Source organism: Malaclemys terrapin, chromosome 3 (genome assembly GCF_027887155.1).
Source record: "Malaclemys terrapin pileata isolate rMalTer1 chromosome 3, rMalTer1.hap1, whole genome shotgun sequence".
NCBI lineage: Eukaryota > Metazoa > Chordata > Testudines > Emydidae > Malaclemys > Malaclemys terrapin.
Window position 1 is genome coordinate 203,018,424 of NC_071507.1, and position 15,470 is coordinate 203,033,893.

At 50.8% G+C, this 15,470-nt stretch overlaps 1 protein-coding gene across 1 annotated transcript in view; it reads left to right on the forward strand.

The window, feature by feature from the left end:
• Window positions 1-10,107, forward strand: part of EFR3B (EFR3 homolog B) — a 133,991-nt gene extending 123,884 nt beyond the window's left edge. The window contains exons 22-23 of the mRNA XM_054022779.1: window positions 151-200; window positions 889-10,107. Coding sequence (XP_053878754.1) covers window positions 151-200; window positions 889-994 — 156 coding nt within the window. The 3' untranslated portion in view covers window positions 995-10,107. The remainder of the gene's footprint in view (window positions 1-150; window positions 201-888) is intronic.
• Window positions 10,108-15,470: the final 5,363 nt, after the last annotated feature.

Sequence of the window (15,470 nt, forward strand, 5' to 3'; positions counted from 1 at the left end):
AGGAGTGTGTCCCTGGCGCGCTGCAGCACTATGCCCCCTGCTGTGCCCCGCACAAGGACTTGCAGGACGCAGACCCGAAGCGATGTGCAGTTGTAACCAGCTCCGCCGGGGCGCGAAGCCTCCGATTAATGGAATTGTTGTTTCTTGCAGGCCTCGCTGCTGCAGAGCAAGCTGAACCAGATCTTTGAGATCACTATCCGGTGAGCGTCCGACTCTCTGGGGAGAGGACAGCGGGGGGAGAGGGCTGTCAGCAGTCTGCAAGGGGGGAGAGGCTTGTGAACTACAATGCTGGATGGCCTGTGCCTTGGGGCACAAGCGTGGGGCTGGGTTGAGACATGCATGGGGCAGCCGCAATCTTACACCTGGAGACGTGCTTGGCTCTATCAGAACGTGGGAGGAAATAGGCCCCTGGCCCCAAAAAGCTTCAGGCAAGCGGAGTACACAGGACAGCAGCTGCAGTGGGGGAAGGTGCAGAGATGCCACCAGTGAGTGCATCAAGATCAGCCTCTCCATTGTATCAGGCCTCCCCGTCATTCCCTTTGCCTCTGATCTGCTTCAGATGGTTCTCTCCCATGTTCCCAACTCCCCAAAGTTGTCAGTGTCTCCGCTGGGCTTTAGACCCCGGCACGCCCCCTTGTCCTCTCCAGTTTGGCCCTAATGTGGAGGCACTAGGTTGGATTTGTGCCTTCACATCAGCTGAGTGGTGATCAGTCTTCACCTTCGGGTAACACAGTGACCGGCTCCTGAGTTGGGAGGGGGAAAACGTTTGCAATCTTCACAGCGAGTCAGAGTAGGGCAGAACCACTGGCCGGGCTGGGCCCTGTTTTTCCGGTTTGATGAAATGTGGGAGTCCACCTGTAACTCTCCCCTCTGTCTCTGACATTTCAGACCACCCCCGAGCCCGTCTGGTACCATCACGGCGGCTTATGGCCAGCCCCAGAACCACTCCATCCCGGTGTACGAGATGAAGTTCCCAGATCTCTGCGTGTACTGAGTCGAAGCGCATGCCAAGAGAAGGCCAAGCCCTGATGCAACTGGAGCCAAGGGGGAAACGCGCCTTCTGCATGAATTAAAACGAGTCTCTTGAAGAACTCAATAACCCCTCTTGGTGGACTCTGGCAGTCTTCCCTCTTCCAGAGCTACGTGGCCCGAGACCACCCCACGATCCTTCCGACATTTACACAAATCGAATGTACTTTTCTTTGCCACCCTATTTCTTCTCAGCTACTTTCACCTCCAGGGTTTGACAATGCATGAGACTTGAGAACTTTCAGGAAACCGTTTCAGAGCCGTGACTCTGGCAGCGAGAAGTCGGGGAGGGCACAGGGGTAGCTGGGTTTTGCTTTAGCTTCCCTTTTTAGAAGCGGGTGAGACTTTTGCGGGGGGGGTTAGATCTCACCCCGGAGAGAGTGTGTTTGGCGTGTTGATGTCCCACTACATAAAGCGGACCTATGCCAGTGACAGTGTCACTCACGTTTATCTGCCTTTGGTCAGGTTAAGGGAGTTCTTTCTTAGCAAGGAGCTGCTGTCCAAACTTGAGGTCTTCTGTATTTTAAAGCCAGACTAAGTGTACTTGAAAGTAGGACCCAAACTTGTTGCGAAAGGTGAATCTTAGTTGCCTTAAGACAGTGCAAAGCAGCCAAAGAGGCAGGTTGACCCAAGACATAAAATTAGTCATCACAGTTGGATGTATATTTTTAAAAAAAAGGTTATTTTTGTGCCGCTAGGTCCTACACATCGGCTGCGTATTTGCCTTTCCAGTAATGCTGATTTAAGAAGACACAGGGGCTATTTGACAGATAGGTACAATCAAGGCAAATGCCCTTAACTTTTCCTGCATGTTCTCAACTGACAGGGAAATGGCTTCTGTCATGAACCAGCATGTGTGTGTGTGTCTCCCACTCCATGGAGTGGGAGCCTAGAAGCCGAATGGCTCAGCTCTATACTTCTAACAGCTAAAGGAGATTCTCTGTTAGAGCCAAGTGGCAGGGGGTCGTGAGCTTCTGGAGGAGGAGGACTCGCTCTGTGAGCCAACCTAAGTTGCCAGTAGTGCGCAGCCGATGGGGAGACCCTTTAAGTCCTAAGCAGTTACGGATTCGTTGCATACCTGATTTTTAAAATCCATGTTTCAGTGGGAATTGTCCTGTGGAGGAGCTGGGCCCCGATCCTACAGGCCGTGGGTGAGGGCTGTACTGATGTGCAGGCAGGACTAAGGGTGGGACAGCCTTGGGGAACCCAGAAAGAAGCAGCAGCAGGAGTGAAATGGGAATGGAGGGGAAGGCACATTAACCCTTTGAACTCTGGCATTTCCACTGTCCGTGCTGCGTACAGGCAGTTCAAGGAGTGCATGGAGGCACCTACTTTAGTTACGATGATTATTACCCCCCATTTTCACATGAGCCCAGAGCTCCTTTGGGGCTGAAATTTCCCATGTTTGGGCTCTGTCTCACTCATCTTTCAGCAAAATCCCTCTGGCAAAGGGACCTAAAATAAAATGAAAAAATTCTGTTTTCTGAACAATTCCAAACGGTTAAAATAACAACACTAGGCTACAGCAAAAACAGCTGGTGCATGGCAGAGGAGGGCCTGTCATCTGCCAGCTTCAAAACCAGAGTTCAAAGGAGTTTCCCATCCTACACCTGCCCCTGGATTCTCCCTCCAATCGTGGCTGTATAATCACATTTTCTTGGTTTCCCCCAAATGTTTTCCTTTCCCCTAAAAACGTACTCCTAATTTGCCATCTGAATTTGTCTAGCTTCAGCTGTCAGCCTTTGGACCCTGTTAGACTGTTCTTTGCTAGATTGAAGAGCCCGTTTTTAAATATTTGCTCCTCATATAGGTACTGATAGACTGTGATCAAGTCACGCCTTAATCTTCTCACTGTTAAGCTAAATAGATTGAGCTCCCTGCACCTATCAGGTTTTCCAATCCTTTAATCATTCTCACGGCTCTTCTCTGACCCCTCTCCAATTTATCAACATCCTTCTTGAATTGTGGGCACCAGCGCTGGGCACAGGATCCCAGCAGCGGTCGCACTAGTGCCAAATACAGCGGTAAAATAACCTCTCTGCTCCCACTCAAGATTCCCTTGTTTATGCATCCAAGAATTGCATTCATCCTTCTGGCCACAGCGTCACACTGGAAGCCAATTATCCATGACCCCAAAATCTTTGTCAGAGTCACCGCTTCCTGAATAGAGGCCCCCATCCTGTAAGTATGGCTTGCAGTCTTTGTTCTGAGCTGTATGGATCTACTGAGGCCATGTCTACACAAACTTGCACCAGTTTTATGAAACCATTTTAGTTTCATTGGTGCAAGCGCCTGTGTAGGGACACACTCTTAGGCTAGGTCTACACTGGGGGGGTTGCCCTAAGATACGCAACTTCAGCTACGCGAATAGAGTAGCTGGGAAATTGACTTAAGATACATCTGGCTGTGAGGATGGCGGCGAGTCAACCTCTGCCGCTCCCCCATCGACTCCGCTTCCGCCTCGCGCCGCGGTGGAGTTCTGGAGTCGACGGCAGAGCGATCAGGGATTGATTTTATCGCGTCTACACTAGATGCGATAAATCAATCCCTGATAGATCGATCACTGCGGGTGGTGTAGACGTACCCTTAGTTTGGTTTGATTGGGCTAGTTCAGTTTAGCCTCCATTTGTTCTGGATTGATAAATAAGCCTGGTTTAAACCGGCGTAAGAATGTCCATACAGCTTTTCGCAGCGGTTTAACTAAATCAGCATAAAATGGTGTAAAATGCACACCAAGCACCCAATTCTCCCCTGCCTTGCAACTTGTGCCGTCATTGACACCTGTGCAAAGTGAGAGCTAAGTGGGTGAAAATGCTGCCAGATCCAAAGGGCAGAGTTTTACAGGCACTTTGCACAGATGTGAGTGATGTCACAAGGGGCTAGACGGGACAATCAGACCTGCTCTGCTGCTCAACACACAAAGCAAACAAACTGACCAGGCAGAGATCAACCATTCCAATCTCTGATCTGTTGGAACCATCGGAGAGAAAAGATTTTCAGACAGAAATGTGATTTATTATGTGGGTGAAAATTCCTCCCTTCTGAAACTGCTCAGCGTTCAGTTTCTTGGGAGGTGATAATTCCTCCAGTTCTCAGTTGTCTGAGTAGAAAAGACGTGAGTTTGTAATGTAACAAAAAAACAGTATGGAACAGAACCCTCTTTTCAAAGAATACCCCATTCAGGCCGCCTTCTTTCATTATAAAGAAACAAAAGGTCACACAGGTTTCACAGTAGCAGCCGTGTTAGTCTGTATCCGCAAAAAGAAGAACAGGAGTACTTGTGGCACCTTAGAGACTAACAAATTTATTAGAGCATAAGCTTTCGTGGACTACAGCCCACTTCTTCGGATGCATATAGAATGGAACATATATTGAGGAGATATATATACACACATACAGAGAGCATAAACAGGTGGGAGTTGTCTTACCAACTCTGAGAGGCCAATTAATTAAGAGAAAAAAACTTTTGAAGTGATAATCAAGCTAGCCCAGTACAGACAGTTTGATAAGAAGTGTGAGAGTACTTACAAGGGGAGATAGAGTCAATGTTTGTAATGGCTCAGCCATTCCCAGTCCTTATTCAAACCGGAGTTGATTGTGTCTAGTTTGCATATCAATTCTAGCTCTGCAGTCTCTCTTTGGAGTCTGTTTTTGAAGTTTTTCTGTTGTAATATAGCCACCCGCAGGTCTGTCACTGAATGACCAGACAGGTTAAAGTGTTCTCCCACTGGTTTTTGAGTATTTTGATTCCTGATGTCAGATTTGTGTCCATTAATTCTTTTGCGTAGAGACTGTCCGGTTGGCCAATGTACATGGCAGAGGGGCATTGCTGGCAGATGATGGCATATATCACATTGGTAGATGTGCAGGTGAACGAGCCCCTGATGGTCACACAGCCACTCTTCCCACCCTTTGCATCGAGGGGAGTGTGTTGTTTTTGTTTTTAACATACGGCCCTGATAGGGTTTATTTTAATTATTTGTATTAGTTAAACATATCTGTTGCTACGTGTCCTGTTAGAGAAGGCAGGTCAATGAAACACACCTTGCGACTGAAGCAGAAAAATGGTCCTTGATTCCAGGAGGAGTTCGTTGCGCGGTCTCGGACCACGCCTGGAGAGGGTTCTGTCCCGGCCCAGATCAGCTTTACTCAGAGTTTAGCCAAGTAAAGGCTGCGGAGTGGTGCAATTCTAGCAGCCCAGGCCGGTATTCGGGACCGTTTCCCTTCAGCAGCAGAAACCCTGAGTGCGTCAGAAGGCAGAGAAGAGACTTGGGTCTGGCACTTTATGGCCCCAAATCTTGTCCTCCCCACCTCCGGGCCACGCCGTGCCTGCTGGTAGAAGGCAGTGGAGCTGGGGACGGGGGGTTCTGCTGTGTCTCGGAGGCTGTCTCGGAGGCCAAGCCTGGCCTCTCTGCAGCACAAGGAGCCCATCTGCCCAGGCATGTTGGGTGCCTCTTGCAGGGTGGGAATCTAGCTCGTGGATCGGGATGGGCACGGGGCTCTTGCCAGTGTAGGTGGAGCAGCGGCTGGAGCCCAAAGCCCATTTACTCCAGCTTTGCACCAGGAAGGCAGCCAGGGAGGAGGGAGTGGAAACGTGAGGGCTAATAGTGCAGCCAGGGCTCAGCTACTGGGGCGATGGGCCTCAGGCGAGGTCGGTCAGAGATAGAAAGCAGCAGGCGGGTTTGTCACCGGAATGTTCCGTAGGAGGCCAAATCTAGCCCTCCCTGGCATGGATGGTCAAGGCCCACAAGGCCTGAGGAGCTGCTGTTTCTGGTGCGGGGGGCAGAACAACGCTGGGTGGGGAGGTTTTAGTGGAGGGACGTCACGTGGGATCGGACAGCTGCTGCCCCCAGATGTTCGCCCACGTGAACAGCAGACGCACACGCCGTGGCTAGCGGCTCAGATCACCTGCCCTCTGAGGAGGAGGGTGAGCTCCCCTGTGGCACCAGCCCCTCCAAGCGGTTTAACCTGATGCGTTGAGCAGCGCCAAGGTGTAGACTCAGTGTAGACAAAACCCTGCTTTGAACCTGCCTTCTTCCCTCGGGGACAGGGTCTGGCAGCGCTACCTGCACCTTGTCACCAGAGCACGAGGCGATGTCTGGCTGTGGAGGGGCCCACGTGCCAGCTGCCATCTCCGACCAGCAGTTTCTCCTCCAACCCTCCACTAATCTCCCTAGGTGCCCCTTGTCCCCCAGGATTCTCCTTCCCAGGCTCTATCCCCAAATCCCTCTTCCAGACTCAGACTCACAGCCTGACTTCCCCGCTGCCCCGACCTCTCCGGTATCCTGGTCACCACAGGCTCCCCCGGCTGCCTCCCCTGACTCCAAAGCCTTCCTTGCTGTGGAAGGGGAGAGTCCATGGGAATCTGGTCACCCCGGCTGCTATTTGGGGCACCCTGAGGTGGCTATTTCTGAAGCATCCCATGTGGAGCTAGATGAACTTGAGCAGCAAGTGGTTTTTGTTTTTTGAGGGGCGGGGGGAATGTGCAGGTCTTGGGGGAGAAACGGGAGATTGTTTATTGTCCAAGCAAGTGGGTGAGATTTCTGGGGTCCCTGGCAAAGGGCCAAGGTGCAGCCCTTGGCATCCCAATTTTGAACGCCCCTTGCGGTAAAGGGGGAAGTTAAGGCCCAGATGAGAACTCAGAGTGAAACTCTAATAGAGAGAGGAAAGGAGAGCGTGTGTGAGCGGGTGCACCACTGCTGTCTATTGGAAAGAATCAGAATGGCTCAGCTGTGTGTCATAAGCTCCATACTGCAAACAGCAAATGGGGAATCTCCTTTAGCCCAAGGGGCGGGGACCTGTGCTTGTGGAGCAGGCAGTTCTGAGTTTTATCCCTGCTTGCCCCGTGAAGCTCTGAGTGCAGACCGTGTGCGGCTAAGTGGCAGCTGCGAAGTCCTGAACTGAGCATGGGTTTGTTAAAACCGTTACAGTCGCTCATTCTTCCGAAAAATTCCTTTCATTTGTGGCACTTCCCCTTGGGTCCCCCCTCAACTTGCCTCAAGGGGAGAGCAGAAGGAGTGGGAAGCAATGAGATGCAGAAGCAGCATTTTGCTTTTTTCCTCAGGGAGAACCCCCTTACTCAGACCTTCTGTAAGACGTGCCGGCCTCTCCTCTGATGGCTGCATGTTGGGTGAAGCGTCACGCTCCATTAGTAACTGTCTGGGACTGTCAGCTCAGGAGTGGAGCTGAAAGTTTGAGAAAACGGGACCATCGTGACCTGACACAGGTACAGCATTTAGCTGGGGGGCACGAGGGTTGTTTTATTAGTGAGGCTTCCTGTCCCAAAGTGGGAACAACTGGTGTAAATAACGTACGTACTTAGAATAACTTAGAAAAATCGGAACGACTGCCTCCCTATAATCCCTGGAAATACATACAAAGTGAGTGCTCGGTCTAGAGGACAGGAAAGGCTGGGTGGTGAGACTGCATTGTTGAAGCAGGTTGCACTCAACGGGAATAACTGTAGTAGGAGCCTCTCCCATTAGAGCGGGTCGAAGGCTGTTCTTGGGAAAATGGGGTTTTGTTAAAAATTTTCAAGAAAAGGTTGTGTGAAAAAATTTTTTTTGTTTAAATTCAAAACAGAAAACAGAAAAAACGCCAAAGTGTTTCCTTTCAAAGCTGTGAGAAAATGCCCCCTTTTTGGCTACCCCTCCCTGACAGAACAAGGAGCAATGGTCTCAAGTTGCAGTGGGGGAGGTCCAGGTTGGATATTAGGAAAAACTATTTCACTAGGAGGGTGGTGAAGCACTGGCATGGGTTACCTAGGGAGGTGGTGGAGTCTCCTTCCTTAGAGGTTTTTAAGGCCCGGCTTGACAAAGCCCTGGCTGGGATGATTTAGTTGGGAACTGGTCCTGCTTTGAGCAGGGGGTTGGACTAGATGACCTCCTGAGGTCCCTTCCAACCCTGATATTCTATGATTCCCTTTCCCACTACAAAATTAAGGGGGGAAAGTTAAAAAGTGAGAGAAAATAACACCTTCGCACCTCAAAACTTGTATTTTCTTTCCACTTTTGGACATCCCGCCTCTTTAGGTGAGAGAAAATAACAAAATAACACTGACTTTTTTCCTCCAGGAGGGGGAGGAAAAACGGGGTGTTTTTTTTCCTTACCCAAATGAACCAAAACACTTCAAACTGAAATTTCACAAACCCCCACATTTGTGCAAAAATTCTGAACAAAAATAAAATATGCAATTAAAAATAATTGAAGTAAAAGACTGGGTCCAGTTAGCTCTATATGGTAATTAGGAAGCTAGATTTGGCCTTTATGATAGTGCTGGTACTGCCCCACCATAACACCATGCACTCCCATGACCATTATTCATGAGCTCACCTTTTTGTTCAGAGGGAAGGATGAGTGCGTTTGGGACGCAGTCTCCTCGTCTAGGCCACGTTGTCCTGACGCTCGGCAGCGATCGCATGGATTCCGTTTCTGATCTCCGTTTCTCCCCACTTCTCAGCCGCCTGGGATCACGAGCCTTTTAGAAGCAGGAAGCAGCATCTTGGATTTCTTCTAACCTGCCTAGAATCCAGTGAAAGGAAAGGGTGTGGGGAAGGTATGGAGCAGTGCTCAATTTGTAAAGAAAGAGGCGCGGGGCTCAAGCAGTTTTTTTACTTTCATAACTGATGCAGCAGGGCCAGAGGTGCCGGAGCTAGGAACTGCTAAGGAGCCCCGGTACAAATTAAGCACGGGCATGGAGACACAGTAGGGCATGGCCTACATGGCTGCAGCTCCACTGGTGACCGCACAAGTATAAACAATGCTCAAGAGGCTGTTGGATTTTCTAGCAGTCTCATCTGAACTTGCCCTGAATAGGGTTAGACAACCCAGGGTTAAAATGTCAGCGGTTGGTGCATACTAGTGCAATCCCTGATTGTGTTGCGGTGCTAGTGCAACCGTGGGAGATCTGAATAAAAATGCCAGTGTAGGTACAGCCTAGGACTTGTGGTCTACCAAAGGCAAACCAAATCAAGAGTATCCTTCCCAGCTCACTGCAAAAATCTCACGTGCGGGGGTTACTTGCAAGTGGTCAGTTAAATCACATGGTACTGATTCAGTTTCCTGATTGTGTAAGTGCACAAGCAAGCACTTCCCGGTGCCGGTATTCGTATGTGCAAATTTAAAATTTTATTCCCGTGACGGTTCATGCTAGTAATGTTTGGTCGCTCAAATGCTCCTGGAAAAATTCACCCAGCTCTACCAACAATGGGACAAATCTTGAAGTCCTTACTTGGGTTTGTACTTGGCCAACTTCCCCTTAAAGGCAATGGAGGTTTTGCCTCAATAAAGACTTGGGGTTTTGCCCATTATTTGGCAAGAGTAACAGAAGCATCCTGCAGAATGGGTTGGATGGTGGGACAAAAAATCAGAGACAGGACATTGGAGTAGGTGGACAATTGGCCATAGGGTGACCAGATAGCAAATGTGAAAAATCAGGACAAGGGGTGTGTGTGTGTGTGTGTGGGGGGGGGGGTAATAGGTGCCTATATAAGACAAAGCCCCAAATTTTGGGACTGTCCCTATAAAATTGGGACATCTGGTCACCCTCATTGGCCATTATGTCAATTCCTGCATTGGCTTAACTGGCACGGATTGATTCTTGAACTTCCTCTAAAAACATGTGGAGCGGTGTCATAGCTGAGACTGATGGAACCCCCTTTACTGTAGGCCTGCCCCAAACTGCAAGCAAGCATGTCTTGTTTCAGCCTGTGGTGAGACGCTTCCACCCACTCCTCCTTGGAAATAGTTTCCGATATTTGCACTAAGAGTTGAATTTTGACACATGATCTCCATCTGTAAATGTCTTCAACTGTGCGTTGTGATTGTACGTACCGTTTAGACCTTGGGAGTATAGATAGTGTATATATAATTAGATATAAATATATTTATATAAACCTGTCATAGATGCATGGGCAAGTTTCCATTTCTGTGTTTCAGGAACGTTTTTTGTGTGAGTAACCGAGGGCAGGAATACGTTGTCTGAGTTGCTAAAGGTCACATTTTGGTAAGGGGCTTTGTTGATATTTTCAAGTAAGTCAGCTCTGCCCTTTTCAAATAAATGTTAATGTTGCTCTGTGATGGTGCTTTGAGATTTTTCGTAACGGGAACGCGTCGTTGAGAGCCAAGAATGTTTACTACCCTCGACACTGATTTCATGGAGACGACAGGAAAAGCAGCGACGGTTTGTTTGTTTTTCCTTCTGTGGGTCTGGGCAGGAGGGCATGTTAAAGCGGGAGATGAGCATAAACTGGGCTTCTTGGCCCTAATTCGCCTCCCTTACTCTAGATTGACACCAGTGCACCTTCACCCAAGTCAACAGGCCAGATCCTTACCTGGTGTAAATGGACATTGCTCTTTTGACTTGACTTACCTGGGTTGAAGTTCTAGTCCAGGAAAGCAAAGAAGTGGAAAAACAGGTCCCTTTATATCCCTCTCAGACGTCCTTAAGAATATAAGAACGGTCACACTGGGTCAGACCAATGGTCCATCTAGCCCAGTGTCCTGTCTTCTGGCCAGGGCCAGGTGCTTCAGAAGGAACGAACAGAACAGGGCAATCGACTGATCCATCCTGTCATCCAATCCCAGCTTCTGGCCGTTGGAGGTTTAGAGACATCGATGGCATGGGGTTGCTTCCCTGACCATCTTCGCTAATAGCCATTGACGGACCTGTCCTCCATGAACTCATCTAATTCTTTTTTGAACCCAGTTATATTTCTGGCCTTCCCAACATCCCCTGCTAATGAGTTCCACAGGTCGACTGTACGTTATGTGATGAGATACTTCCTTTTGTGTGTGTTAAACCTGCAGCCTGTTAATTTCATCAGGTAAGCCCTGGTTCTTGTGTTATGTGAAGGAGTAAATAACACTTCCTTATTCACTTTCTCCACACCAGTCACAATTTTATAGCCCTCTAAGATAGACAGCTGTTTTGAGTGCCACGATCCATCTACGCTAACTGTGGCCTCACTTAGGTTTACCATCCTTTTGGATATGCTGAACTGAGATGCCCGGAAAAGGCCTTTGTTACTTTTTAGACAGAGGACCTTTCTGCAGTATGGAAGAGAATTCTAGCCCTGATATGAAACTCTATAGGATGGGCCAGAAAACAGAGAAAAATGATCTCTATTAAATTGTGTAGATTCTTAACTGGCAAGTAACTCTCTAGGTGGGAATGAACAGCTTGCTAACACTTCATGGAAGGACATTGGAAAGCCCATCTCCTGGTGTGACAGCGGTCGTCTTGGCCGGTTCCAGGGCTTTACCCAGGGACCTCCAGATCTAACTGGATGAGTCTCTACAGCTCAAGCACAGGACCCAGGCTCTGTAACTGACGGGCGTGCTCTGCGGACTGGGCAGAGAGGGATGCGGAGCACACACAGACACATCTTCTGCATGGGAAGAAACCTCAGATCTGATTTTTATTTATTTCTGAGCTTTTTAAAAAGGCCTCCTGTTGATCTCAGGGCATGTTTACATTTTTTCCTAGAGCTCACTGAAAATACCCCCAGCTCTTCCAGACCACCCCTCTCCCTCCGACCCTTCTCAGGCACAGAGATTGGGTCTTGCACTGAGCCCAGGCAATTGGCATGCTTGATACATGGCAGAGTCCCAGGTTTCCCCTCTTCACACACTGAGAATGCCCTACCGGCAGCCTCCTCCCATTTCAATCTAGGACCTCGGGTGACCTCAACAACTGTGGCAGATCAGGAATTAGGTGGCTCTGCTCACTTAAAAAAAAATCCTGCCCCAGATCCTTTCCCCCACCCGATCAGCTGCATTTGAGGAGGAGAATGGTGGTGGTGGAGCCCCACTTAGCCACACAAGCGCTGTTAGAAACCACAGGGCAGAGGCTGAGGCTACGTCAGCACATTGGCCGCGTTGCCGTGGTGCTGCTGCAGCGCTTCAGTGTAGACACTGAGGTCTGGTTTACACTGCAGGGCAGCTTGCATCGACCTAACTCTGGAAGCGACTACACTTCAGTGTCGCTCCCACCGCCATCACTGCCTCGCTAGGCCGACTTAATAACTCCACGAGCGGCGGAGAGTCACGGACGACGTAGTTAGGTCGACACAGTGTCAGCGTTCACACTGCAGTGCTCTCGTCGACTGTTACTGGCTTTCTGGAGCCGTCCCACAATGCTCCACACGGACAGTACAATCGACACAAGCGCTCCTGGTGAGCACGTGCACCACCGACACAAGGAGTGCCGTGTAGACACGCACAAGTGCCATAATACAGTGGCAGCTGTATGCTAGGTTGACTTAATTGTGTAGTGTAACCATGGCCTTATTACAGGGCTGGGAGAGCTTCTCCCCTCACTGTCTGTAATCCCCCTCCCTGAGAGGCGGTAGCTAGGTTGAGGGAAGGATTCTTCCGTTTTCCTAGCACTGTCTATGCTGGGGGTTAGCTCAGTTTAACCGGGTCTCTCAGGGATGTAGATTTCTCACACCCCTGAGCGCCGTAGTTGTGCCAGTGTAGCTTTGCAGTGTTGACCAGGCCTGACACTCGTGCACAGGGAGGCTGCTTCCACCTTCACGAGTGGCTGGGGAAGGAGAGAGCGATACAGTGAGCCAGGGCCGATTACAGCCCCGCTACGGCCAGCCGGCTAGAATGCATCCGAGAGCCGCACCTAACGCACGCGCTGCTGCGGGAGTGAGTGAAGGACACTAGCTCAGGTACTGGTACAGCTGCCTGTCGCTTTGGTACCTAGAAGAGAAAACCAGGAAAGCCGGGCAACAACTAGGCCCGGTCAGAACCAACCCCCTGTCCCAGTCCTTCTGGGTGGGAGTGGGGAAGGAAATTCACTCCCAATTACCGTTCAGCCTGGGCCATTGAGTTTGACCTCCTGAGTTCCTTTTGTTTGAATGAACCCAGCCCAGTTAAGGGGGCGAATGGGTGAGCGAGCGTGTGGAGGCTGGGGACCGGGGCCTGGGAAGAGGGGGGATAAAGAGCAGGGCAATGCAGAGGCACCCCGGCCACAAGGGGTGTATGAGGGCGGCCAGCTTGTTTGCGCATAACAAATGGACCCCCTACTCCAGGGGAATCCGGCCAATCGTGGGACTCCCTAATTCCCAAACGCGCAGTGTCCTGACACACACCGGGGTGGAGACGGTCCTCGGGCCAGGCTTTCCCTTGCCTCAGTGAAGCTGAGATCGACTCTCCCTCTCACCAAGCAATGAGCCAGCCGTAGATGATCCTTCCCTTGTCCCAGAGGAGCAGGCCGTGCCGCCTTGCTCCAGCTGGCTTTAGTTCTTGGCCTTCTGTCTTCAACCGGGCTTCTGTTTAGGCTGAGAAGGGATATAGCTCTTCCCCTAGGCGGCAGCAACCCCCCCTCCTATCTACTCCTCCCCGTTATGTCCTCTTTCTCTCTGATTATTAGAGCCGGAAGCATGTCCACTTCTGGCAGGCTGAGCTGGGGTTGCCACCTTTCTAATGGCTGGTAACTGCACCCTCGAGGCCCCACCCCCTGCCCCGCCTCTTCCCCCAAAGCCCCGCCCCTGCTCCGCCTCTTCCCTGAAGGCCCCGCCCATCTCTGCCTCTTTCCCCAAAGCCCCGCCCCTGCTCTGCCTCTTCCCCGAAGGCCCCGCCCCGTCTCTGCCTCTTCCCCCAAGGCCCTGCCCCCTTCTCTGTCTCTTTTTCCCGCCACGATCAAAAACACCCTGGACATCAGGGCTTGTCAAATGGTACCCAGACACACGAGCTGAAACCCGCACAGTCCGGGTGAAAACCCGAGACTGAGCTACCCTTGTCGTGAAGTGTGCGCGCCCCATGATCGACTCCTTACAGAGAAGCACATGGGTCACTAGTAGCTGGACCTGAGCCTGATTTCAGGGAGTCTGGAGAATGAGGCCTGACGAGGGTGAGCATCCCATTGGATCGGGACAAAGCTGGTCCCTTTCCTTCTCTTAGATCAGCGCTTCTCAAACGGTGGGTCGGGACCCCAAAGTGGGTCGTGACTCGTGACCCCATTTGAATGGGGTCGCCAGGGCTGGCTTAGACTTGCTGAGGGCCGGAGCCGAAGCCTGAGCCCCAGTTCCCTGGGCCAAAGCCGAAGACTGAGGGCTTCAGCCCTGGGCAGCGAGGCTCAGGTTACAGGCCCCCTGCCCGGGTCTGAATCTCTTGGGCTTCCGCTTTGGCCTCCTTGCCCAGGGCAATGGGGCTCAGGCTTTGGCTTCCCCCCCACTCCCCCCTACCCAGGTGGTGGGGCTTGGGCAGGGTCAGGCTTCAGTCCCCTCTCCTGGGGTCGTGTAGTAACTTTTGTTGTCAGAAGGGGGTCACAGTGCAATGAAGCTTGAGAACCCCTGGATTAGATAGATTCTGAGCCAGCTATCGATGGTATTCCTATAGGGCCCGATCCAAAGTCCAGATTTCCATTGATTTCAAAGGCCTTTCTGTGCTCTGGCGAGGGCCCTCATCTAAAGAGCTGAACCTACTGCCCTAAGGCTGGCAGGCAATCACTCATCGACTCCTAGAAACGTAGGGCCAGATGGGACCTCCAGAAGCCGTCAAGTCCAGCACCCTGCGCTGAGACAGGACCAAGTAAACGTAGACCCTCCTTGACAGGGGTTTGTCCAACTTGTTCGTAAAAACGTCCAAGGAGGGGGACGCCACGACCTGCCTTGGAAGCCTGTTCCAGAGCTCAACTAAAACACCGGCCACTTCCTTGGTACAGCTCATATTCTTTTTCCAATGTCATTTCCCATCCTCCTGGTGGCACTGGCTGAAGGGTGGCACTTTTTGGATGATGTGTCTGACGTCTGTTCGGCCACCAGCACACCGTCAGTGTGCTAGAGATAAACAGCGGGGACTAGTTTTTGGAACATCCCCTGTCTGAAATGTGATCCGGCAGGAACATGTTGAGAGTTCTAGCCAATCCGTCACTGTGATCTTTCACCGTGTGGAGGGACAAGGGGCCCTTAGAACTGATGTCTTTGGAAATATGTGCTCCTATGTAGTCAGCGTGCAGAGTGGGCCTTTTTCTTAATGTGCTGCGTACATCACTGGAATATAAACCAGCTTTGAGAAGTGGAACCTCTTGACCATAGACCAGTACTCCCCAGCTGGTGGCTGGAATTATTTGATGTCCACATAGCAGCAATTCTCTTTTAAGAACATTAGAACGGCCAGACTGGGTCAGACCAAAGGTCCATCTAGCCCAGTATCCTGTCTACCGACAGTGGCCAAAGCCAGGTGCCCCGCAGGGAATGAACAGAACAGGTAATCATCAAGTGATCGATCCCCTGTTGCTCATTCCCAGCTTCTGGTAAATAGAGGGTAGGGACACCATCCCTGCCCATCCTGACTAATAGCCATCGATGGACCTATCCTCCATGAACGTATCTAGTTCTTTTCTGAACCCTGTTATAATCTTGGCCTTCACAAAGTGCCCTTGTTGCAGTTTATACAGTATTCATTCATTCCACCCTTTCTACGTAACCCTC